Raw genomic sequence first — 11,033 nt, forward strand, 5'->3', positions numbered from 1 at the left:
TAAAAAAGTAAGAATGGCCCTCTCTCTCTCTCTCTCGGAAACACACACATACACCCATATTTGTCTTTCTCCCTCACCTGTTAAAATTATAACACGAAAATACTTAGTAACCCATCAACATTCATGTATAAAAGATAAAATAATAAACACCAAACACATCAAACATAAAAAACAGGGTAAAAATCGTTCTATTTTAGTATCCCCCTGAAATCAGTCAACACCCATATCAAAAGAACACTAACAGAGCTATCTATTTCAACTTACGAAGATCACCACCATGAAGACGAAGAACAAGGTTCAAATTGGATTCCTTCTGGATGTTATTATCAGCCACAGTTCGCCCATCTTCCAATAGCTTCCCTGCAAAAATCAACCTCTATTTGATCAGGTGGAATCCCCTCCTTATCTTAAATTTTGGTTTTAACGTTATCAATGGTGTCGGGTGTAACATCCCAAAAATACAGTCTGAAAATTTCGTTTTAAAATAGTAATAAAACCTTGTTCATCAATCGTCATATAAGAATCATAAAGAATGTATCTCAAAATATCTTAACAATTGTCAAATATATCAGAGTATAAACATCCCAGGCTGAACAAATGGTGTGTGCACTGCAATCTTCCCGAGCTCCTCTTTTAAAAACTGAATACCTGAAACCAAAACTGAAAACCGTAAGCACGAAGCTTAGTGAGCTCCCCCAAACTACCACATACCATACAATAACATATAAAGCATCTACTGGGCCTTGCCCACTGCATCGGACCGAAGTCCGGAAACTAACCAGGGCCTTGCCCTCTGCATCGAACCGAAGTCCGGAAACTAACCAGGGCCTTGCCCTCTGCATCGGACCAAAGTCCGGAAACTACATCGGACCGGAGTCCGGAACTAACCAGGGCCTTGCCCTCTGCATCGGACCGAAGTCCGGAACTAACTGCATCGGACCGAAGTCCGGAACTGATTGGGACCTTGTCCCCTGCATCGGACCGAAGTCCGGAACTGACTGAACATAACATAACATAAACATATCAACTAGCATGAATACATATACTGCATACTGCATCGAAACAGAGTCCGGAACACATAACACAAAACATGCTTGAATCACAAAGACATCAAGCACTCTAACTACTGCATCGGACCGAGGTCCAAAACTAACTGAACATAGCATAACATAATCATAGCATATAATCTAAACACATATACCGCATACTGCATCGGACCATAGTCCGGAACACATAACTCATACCCTGTCTGTATCACAAAGACACCAAGCATACTGAACTACTGCATCGAACTGAAGTCCGGAACTACTGCTAACTAAACGGGTCGGCATTGTGGCCGTAGACCCGTTCCTACTGGAAGGAAACTCACCTTACACTGCTGAAGTCCCGTAGACACAATCCCACACTGCTGAAGTCCCGCAGACTCCACCCCAGCTGCTGGTTGACAGATTCCCGAACTGTCAACACCAAATAACACCCAATTAATAATTGGGTTCTAACGCATAACTATAAATACATGCTTTGGATAATTACTACATTACCCCTAGCTTGGCTTACCCAAGCCCAAGGCCCAATCCATAGGCCCAAAGTCAACTAGGGATCAAAGCCCAACATATGGCCCAATTTTCCAAATTGGGCCCAAACCTCTACATGGACTTCCCTTAAGGCCCAAATGTCCAGTCTAGTCCAACATGTCCCATTCTAAGGGCCCAATATCATACAATCCTCTCGGCCCCAACTATGGCCCATCTATGGCCCAATTTTCCAAATTGGGCCCAATCCTTCATATGGGCCTTACCTTAAAGCCCAACTAATTACTCTAGTCCATTTGATTATTCTTGGATGGCCCAACACAAAGCCCAAGTGAAATTAGGGTTTCACATCAAATGATAACTAGGGTTAAGTGTTGCTTACTTAACCCACTAAGGACTTAACACACTAGGGACTTAATCCATTAAGTCCATTATTGCTTAGATTAATTTATGCCAATGATTATTATTTAATATTCACTTATTAAATAATTCTCGTGTGCGTGCTGATAATCTCTCGATTATTAGTATTTCTCAATTAGCCCATTAAGGACTTAGTCCATTAAGTCCTTTACTCTACTATATAAATGAGATGGAATAGTTTGGGCTTAATTCACAATTCAATCCCAATGGCCCAACAGTGGGTCCAATAGGTCTAAGGCCCAATACCCATAATTAGGGCTTTCTAAACCCTAATTAGGGTTCCTCATCCAAACGTGGCCCAATAGGCCCAAAATAACTCTCTAAGCCCATTAGGGTTTTGCTTGTGGGACACCACCCACTACCACCTCGGGTAGTGGTGGTCCATGGCGGCTCACGGCGGCGGCCACCACCCTAAGGTAGTGGTTTTCCATTTCTTTTTATTATTCAATTTGGAAATTACAATTACAATGCTTTATACACACACATTAACTAACTAACACACACACAACCACCCTAGTGGCGGCCGACGGTGGTACAAGGCGGCAGCCACCACCTCACGGTGGCGGCGGTGGCTATTCCCGGCTTTCCGATCAAACAATCCCAATCATACATCACTAAAATAACACACATACACCCTTATGCTTGGAAAAGTCACACAACCACCACCTGGTGGCGATTGGCGGCAATAGAATCATGGAAAGGCGGCAGTGGTGGTGGTTTCGCGATGACAGCCGACGACAACCCAAAACGGCAACCATATGGTTGCTGGCGACAACATCCAACGTACACAACGTCGATTCATCGAGAACAACGAAATAGGGGAGAGGGAGAGGTGGCAGGTAGGCTAACTAGCGATTCCGATCACTCACGAATCTCGCAACAACATTACAGCTTAGTCGTCGATCTTGGCAGCTAGCTCGATTGTACGAATTGGTTCCGATAACAGAGCTACAACGATGGAAATCCCCAGCGAAGCAGCGACGGAGAAGGATAGTAAGTTGGACAACAACGCCGCTAAGGTGCTTATTCGACCAGTCACAGTGGTTCTTCCCCCTCTACACGCTACGCCCGACGCTTTGGCTTCATCGGTTCAGTCTTCACGGCGGCTGGGGGATTGCTAAGGGGAGGCGAGGATAACTGCTGAAGGATCTCCGATGATGGCGACTGCCTTCAAGAGCTAGGGTTTGAGTCACCGGGTGAAGGGTCTTATATACCCCGATCCCTTAAATAAGTTCCCATATTGACAGATTCGATCCCTCCTTCCCCATTTCATTCAAAATAAATCCATACTTTACACTTTTAACCCTGCCTTCAGAAATCTTTACAAACTGAATCCAAAACTTACATTTTAAGCCTTGATTCTATGATTTCCTTTCATAATAAATCCCTAACTTACCAATAAACCCTTGGCTTTTAAAACTCTTCACCAATTTGCCCGGTACTTACCTTTATTAATTCATTTAAATAAATAGGGCGTTACATCGGGGCTCTCAACCTCCAAGGTGATTGTCTTCCCTTTAAAGGTCTTAATGAAGATCTGCATACCTCCATGAAGACAGAGGACGAGATGAAGCGTGGACTCCTTCTGGAGGACACGAGATCGGGTGGGGAACTCACCGAATCTGCAACACGAACGACATCGGTAGGTGGAGCTGTTGTAGGGCTTGTCATCGGAGCTGTCAAGGCGGCGACGATAGACAAAGGTGAGCGGCATTCCAAATCTATGAGAAAGTAGCGGAGAGCTGATGGTGAGCTTTGATATGTATTCGATTTCGGAATCAGTAAGGGTGATTGCACAAACCTAGATTTCTGATCGTGGTGTTGGTGGTTGATTTTTGGTGGCTGGAAGGAGAGATGGTGGTGAGGAGTTGGGGTTTGAAGAAGATGAGGGTCGTGAAGAAGATGATGGTGGATTGTATCTTTTGGGTATTGAAACTGGAGAGAGAGAGAGAGAGAGAGAGAGAGAGAGAGAGAGAGAGAGAGAGAGAGAGAGAGAGAGAGAGAGAGAGAGAGAGAGAGGGAGGGAGGGAGGGTGAGCCACTTCTTATTATTTTTTTTTAATTATTAAAATAAATAAATTAATATTAGATTTAAAAAGAAATGAAAGAAAAATAAAAAAATAAATATTCCAAGGGCATTACAGTCATTTCACTATTCAGAGGGACAAAAAACGCAACGAAACTAGCTCAAAAGGACCACCAATCCAAAAAAATCATGGTTTGAACTAAAACCCCAAAAAAATACATACCACAGGAACCATTTTTGCAATTTTGTCTTTATTTTTTTTATAAGAATTCGATGTTACAGAAATTCCGATAATACCTCAACTGTTGTTATGATTTGCTAAAACTTTGTTTTTATAGTTCGGATTGGTTTTCATTTTATGATTTTGGCTTTGAAATTATGAAAATTTAGTTTATATTCCTCTTATGATATTAAATGATATGCCAAAAAACTGGGGGGCCATGGCTTCCCCTGACCCCTTAAAGGATTCGCCACTGCGCGTGTGTTCATGAGTATTTGAGTGTTTGACTAGAGATTTGATCGAAAAATTCATCTTTAGCCGAAAAACTCATTTTTAAACTGGAAAACCTACACCAACAAATAATAATGACGTAACGTGGACAGTTCAAACAAATTCCAGGGTGTAAGTGTGTAATGTAAAAAAAAAAGTGACACATAAAACTATCCTAAACGTAGTAAATAGTTTTACATTTACTATAATACAATTTAAGTATAAACAAATCTGATTCGTTTGTCCAAATCTAATTGATTTCAACCCTAAAATTGCAAAATACAAATCAAAGTAAATTTATTGAACACTGGGAAATGGATTGTAACAATTCTTCTTTGAATTATAATTATGAATCAAAATAATGAGATGATTAAAATGAGTATGTTAAAAACTTGATAATTGTTTTGTGTATATTTACGATGTTTTAATTAGTAAATATTTACAATTAGTAAATATTTACGATGTTTTAATTGTTTTGTGTATATTTACGATGTTTTAGTTAGTAATTGTTTTGTATATATTTACAATTTAAGTATAAACAAATCTGATTCAGTTGTCCAAATCTAATTGATTGCAACCCTAAAATTGCAAAATACAAATCAAAGTAAATTTATTGAACACTGGGAAATGGATTGGAACAATTCTTCTTTGAATTATAATTATGAATCAAAATAATCAGATGATTAAAATGAGTATGTTAAAAACTTGATAATTGTTTTGTGTATATTTACGATGTTTTAATTAGTAAATATCGAAAATGGTTATAGAAGTAATTCGAAAACATTTGTAAATTATAATGCCTCTCGATAACCCTCGAATTCCCTCCTTTTACTTTCTTTAAAACAGAGCGAGTATTGGCTATTCAATTGTTCAGGTGGGGAAAAGAAGAAAAGCTAAACTCAGATTAACTCACCGCCCATCGCTTCAACCTCGCCACCGGCGGCGGCGCACCGATTGAATTTTTTTTTTCGTTTACTTTCGAGATCGTAGCATTATTTCCATGTCACCGGCAGTCGAAGATTTTTTATCCCCATCATCGTCCTCCACACAGCGTTCGTATTTCCAGAACCCTAACCCTAGCGCCCAGGGACATTTTACTGATTCAGGTATATTCGATAATAGTTTCAATCTCATGAATTCTAGTAAACTTGACTTTGATTGTTCAAATGACGCGGCGGCAGCGGAAGCGGCCACTGTTCGTTCTTCGAGGAGGAAACACGTAAAAGTGAAGAAACAATCAAGCTGTAACGGTCCAGTGAGTAAAAAATCTGATAATAGTACACGTGATACTACTGGTTTCGTGTTCAATGCGACTACTAGTGGTTCAGTGTTAAGCTCGAGTTTAGGGAAAACGGGATGTGATGGGAATGATGAACGACAGCGTGATGGTGAGGTTTTGGATTTTAATCTAATGCGGTTTACCATGGGAGTTACTAATAATAATCAATTAGGAAACAAGATGGGTGCAGAAAAGGTACAGAAGAGTGGAAATAATTTTCAGCCTGGTGATTTAAATTTTGTTTTTGGAGCTGATGATGAAAAGGGGGACAATAGAAAAGCTAGTGAAAGAGGCTCTAATAAGTTTGGAAAACTTAATGGTGTGGATATTGTGTTTGGTGCGAATATGAATAATGGTGTACTGAACTCGAATTCAAGCAATATTGGGCATGAACATGGGCGTGAAGGTGTAGGATTGCATGTAGATGATAGTGAATCTAGTGGAACAGTTAGAAGCTCAGGTATTGATGGGTTTATGAAGGTCAATAACTTCAAAACTATGCCTGATTTTCATCTGGTTAATTCAATGTCATTCTTAAATTTGGGATCAAAAGGATCAGGTGAAGCTGCACCCTCAATGAATAACAACCTAAAGACAGAGGAGAACAATACATCAGATAGCAAAAAATTTGAAAATCTGGGATTTGTGTTTTCTGCCAATCATAGAGATTTTCAGACAGATTCAAATGTTGGAAAACAAAAATCCGAAGAGAAGGTTGACAAGTTAGCACCTGAAAGTGCTAACAGGAATGTAGATAGTGGAGTAATTTTTGGAAACAGCCAAGTCAATGGAATCTTTCATATTGGAATTCATAATGAAAAAAAATCCAGCTTCAAGGGAAACATGAAAGTTGATGATGAAATGAACATTATGAAGAGTCAAGGAGCAGGAAGCTCTGATCACATAAAGAAGCAAGAGAATAATATAGATTCTGTTCTTGATGGTAATTCCACTTTTGTTTTTGGAAGTATTTTAGGCAATGCTTTCGGTGACAACCCTCAATGTAAAGTCCCCCATGACACAAAGACTTCAAATATCCATGACCCCACAAAAGTTAGTACTACTAAGAATAAGATCAATGAAGCTGAAACAACCAACAACTTCAGCTTTTCAAGCAAAGTTGGTGGATACGGGGCTTCATTTACAGGATTCAATACACCAGATGTAAACATTCCGGTTTCTTTCACATCAGATATGTTTCCTGGTTTAGGTAAGAAGTTAGAATTCAGTAAAAACAATTCTGTAAGCCAAAGAAAGTTAAAAAAGACCAAGGCAAAAGTGAGACAACAATCTAGCAATCGTCCACAAGTTATCCTGACTCATTTATCTGAAGGAGTCACACAGTCTTGTGAGGAGTCTCCTGGATCTTGTTCACCTATGGATGTTTCTCCTTATTGGGGTGCTGCTGACTGTGCACCAACTTCTACCAACCCTGCAACCTCTCAGGTTCAAAATGAAGATGCTGTTGATACTACAGAGAAGCTTGGGGCCCAAAACTTTTCACCTTCTGTTACATCATTTGCTAGTGCTGACATGGCAGTGAGACAACGGCCACATCAGAAGAAGTATAAGCTGAGAACTGGTCGTGTTAATGTGTCCCATTCTCATAAACCTGAGCACACAAAGGCTACAGATCAAGAAACATGTGACAGTTGGCGAAAAAGGTGTTATTTTTAGCCCCCCACTCTTTTTTTTTTGTTATATATATTTTACATTTGTATAAACCTTATATGGTTTTGATTTCTGAAATAAATTGATTTGTGTCAGGGGAAACGAGGCTTATAAGAGTGGAGATTTATCAGAAGCTGAAGTATGTTATTCAAAGGGTATTAGTTCAATACAACATACAGAGACACCTGGTGTTTGTATACAGCCTCTTCTTTTGTGTTATAGCAATCGTGCAGCTACACGCATGGCTCTTGGAAGAATGAGGGAAGGTCTAAACGACTGTAGAATGGCTGCTGCATTAGATCCCAATTTCATGAAGGTCAACTTAAGATCTGCAAAGTAAGATTTCTATCTGTCAGTTACTTATCAGATAAGAAAAATCATAATCTAATTTTCTTTTTACATCCTATTTCCAGCTGTCATTTACTTCTAGGGGAGGTAGATGATGCATCATACTATTATAACAAATGCTTGGAGTCTGAGGAAATCGTTTGCTTGGATAGGAGAATCACAATTGAAGCTGCAGAAGGCCTGCAAAAGGCACAGGTAACTAACTGCACGCTTCATGTAGCTTTGATGCATGTTTTGCCTTTGAAACTAAATTCCCAAATTACCCTTGGCAGAAAGTCTCGGATTATCTGAAGCTGGCTGCAGAGATTCTTGAACAGAAAACATATGAGTCAGCAACCAATGCATTGGGAACTATCACTGATGCTTTGTCAATAAGCTCCTATTCAGAGAAACTACTTAATATGAAAGGAGAGGCTCTTCTCATGGTATGTGAATGTGATTCATAATCTTTGTTAGTTTAATAATTGAAACTGACTGATTTGCCCTTACGTATTACACAGCTGGGGAAGCATAAAGAAGTGGTTCAACTGTGTGAGCAAACCCTAGATACAGCCGAAAAGAATTTTTCATCAGTATGCAAGATCTCATTAAGACTTTGGAGGTGGAACCTGATGTCAAAATCCTACTTTCATTTGGGTAGGCTTGAAATAGCTCTCGACTTAATGGAGAAACATGAGCAACTAAGAAGCAAGATTGTGGGTCCCGATGAGTCATTAGCTCATTTGGCTGTTACCATTCGTGAACTTTTACACTGCAAGGTACAGAATATGGATAGCTAATAATCTTGTTTGTTTCATATTAAATGTAATTCTAATTTTTTGTTGTTGTTGTTGAGGGAATCAGAATGCAGGAAATGAAGCCTTTCAGAATGGTAAGCATACAGAAGCAGTAGAGCATTACAGTGCTGCAATATCAAAGAGTATAGAATCACACTCATTTGCAGCTGTTTGTTTCTGCAATCGTGCTGCTGCAAACCAATCTTTGGGAGAAATCATTGATGCAATTGGAGATTGCAGTATAGCTATAGCTCTTGACACAAGCTACCCAAAAGTATGCGTTTTTCATTAATTTAATCCGCCTATATTTAAATAATGATGTAACAAGTTCATAAAGTTGATTCCTATTTTCATATGGTGTAGGCACTTTCGAGAAGGGCCACTTTACTGGAAATGATTCGAGACTACAAACACGCATCTGATGATCTTCAAAGACTTATCTCCATTCTTGAAACACAGTCACAGAATTCACAAAACTCTCACAAGTCTGCTAGTAATGGCAGTGTGAAAGATTTAAGAAGAGCTCGACGTCGTCTTTCTATTCTAGAAGAAAAAGCAAAAAAAGAAAGATCCTTAGACCTTTATCTCATTCTGTAAGTTTGTTTATTTAAAAAAAAAAATTAAATTAAATTAAATCAATATTTCTGTTATCTTTTACGTCTTATTATTATTATTGTGTATGATTGCTAGGGGATTAAAACCTACAGATGGAGCAGCGGATGTTAAAAAGGCATATCGAAAAGCAGCTCTGAGACATCATCCAGACAAAGTCAACCAACAATGGAAAGCGATTGCTGAATCGATTCAGATGGATGCTGACAGACTCTTCAAGATGATTGGAGAGGCGTATGCTGTGCTTTCAGATCCCGCCAAGGTCTTTCTTCTACACTCTTCGCCCTTTTCTTTTTTTTGAACTTTTGAATCAAATTTCCGATTTTAACCTTGGTTTTGACTTTCTATAGAGGTCAAAGTATGATCTTGAAGAGGAAATGTGGGATGACATGGAGATAAACGTAGGCAGCAGTAACAGAAGAGGATCCGATTTTTTCGGTTCACAAGAATCAAGAAAGTCATACGGATACAGTAACGGTAACTCCCATTATTACTATTGGCAGCAGGAACCGAGAAAAAGTTACCATACCTCATATCCACGTTGGTAAATTCATAACAAACACCGAAAGAAAATTTAATCAAGCATACATGACATCCAAACATCAAGAAAGGATCATATTTTTATTACATGATGATGAATAAGGTGGAGGGATGCCGTGGAGTTGCATACATGGTCTACAGATGTATACATGGTGAATTGGTAAAATCCGATTGATTATTTTTGTTCATTTATTATTGTGTTTATGCTTATCATTGTGACAAATACAATTGCTATTTGTCATTTTTAATGCTACTAAGTTGATTATCAGAGACTGGAAAATAACTCGCACTATATATATATATTATATTATAGTATATACATATACATCTCTTGATAGTCAAAATAACTCGCTTTTCTACTTGAATCTTATATTGATATGCTCTTTAAGCTTAGATATGTCTAATTGACCTGATTTTTTATTCTCATGAACATGATAATCGAAGTCACGCTCAAACTATTTAGTTCATATATCGTATGCATATCATACTAAAATTATGCATTTTACACAATTTTGTTTAAGGGCTGAGCAAAGGTTCAGACCGGTCCCGAACTGGACTGGGAACCGGGAGCTGCTGATTTTTGTATCCAAAACCGGGTTCTTTCTTAGTTTCAGACTTCAGATGAGAAATAAAGTATACTCTTACAACTTTCAAACCACACCGACTTCATGTTCACTGGATTTTTACTATTACTTTATACGGTTTTTACAATGCAATAACTATTGGATTTCAACAACAATAACATTTTCCATGCCTCTGTTCAAGCAGTTTTTTAAATATTTTACACTCAAAATCAGTTTCTTACATGTACAAATAAGAAGTAAAGTAGACTCTTATATCTTTGGGATGATACTCACCTCATGTTTACTGGCTTTTTCTATGATTTCGTATGATTATTTTACAGCACAACATATTACACAGTTCATGTCCAATTCCAAAACCTGGTATTGTTTAGTATTTTAAGCGAAAACGGGAATGGAAAACCTAAAAATCTAACAACCAGGAACCGTCTTATTTGTTGAAAAACTGGTAAGGTCTCACGGTCTAGTATATGTTCTAGGCCAGTCCGATTTGGTCCAAATGCTGATGCCTAATTTTGTCTATAACATGACTTTAGAAAATAAAATAAAATAAAACTTACTCAAAAGACAAAAAGACTAATTACAATCTTGTATATAACATAACTTTCAGAAAATAAAATAAAATAAAACTTGAGTAAAATATGAAAGACTAATTACAATTTTGTCTATAACGTAACGTTCTGAAAATAAAATAAAATAAAAGCAAAATATGAAAGACTAATTACAATTTTGTCTATAACATAACTTTCAGAAAATAAA

General features: G+C 38.2%; 1 protein-coding gene across 3 annotated transcripts; it reads left to right on the forward strand.

Moving 5' to 3' along the window:
- Positions 1–5,297: 5,297 nt before the first annotated feature.
- On the forward strand, positions 5,298–10,020 carry LOC145066020 (uncharacterized). 3 transcript variants are annotated; one of them, XM_079013166.1, is made up of 10 exons: positions 5,298–5,855; positions 5,919–7,410; positions 7,514–7,753; positions 7,831–7,960; positions 8,038–8,190; positions 8,266–8,523; positions 8,609–8,815; positions 8,905–9,134; positions 9,232–9,415; positions 9,504–10,020. In XM_079013166.1, exons 1-10 carry the CDS (start codon positions 5,468–5,470, stop codon positions 9,699–9,701), a joined length of 3,480 nt encoding a protein of 1,159 aa, XP_078869292.1. In that variant the 5' UTR covers positions 5,298–5,467; the 3' UTR covers positions 9,702–10,020. The 3 variants fall into 3 exon arrangements, with proteins under 3 accessions (XP_078869292.1, XP_078869291.1, XP_078869293.1); XM_079013167.1 differs by having other exon boundaries at positions 5,299–5,573; positions 5,649–7,410; XM_079013165.1 differs by having other exon boundaries at positions 5,298–7,410.
- Positions 10,021–11,033: the final 1,013 nt, after the last annotated feature.

Source organism: Lactuca serriola, chromosome 8 (genome assembly GCF_051521515.1).
Source record: "Lactuca serriola cultivar US96UC23 chromosome 8, Lser_US96UC23_V15, whole genome shotgun sequence".
NCBI classification, from domain to species: domain Eukaryota; kingdom Viridiplantae; phylum Streptophyta; class Magnoliopsida; order Asterales; family Asteraceae; genus Lactuca; species Lactuca serriola.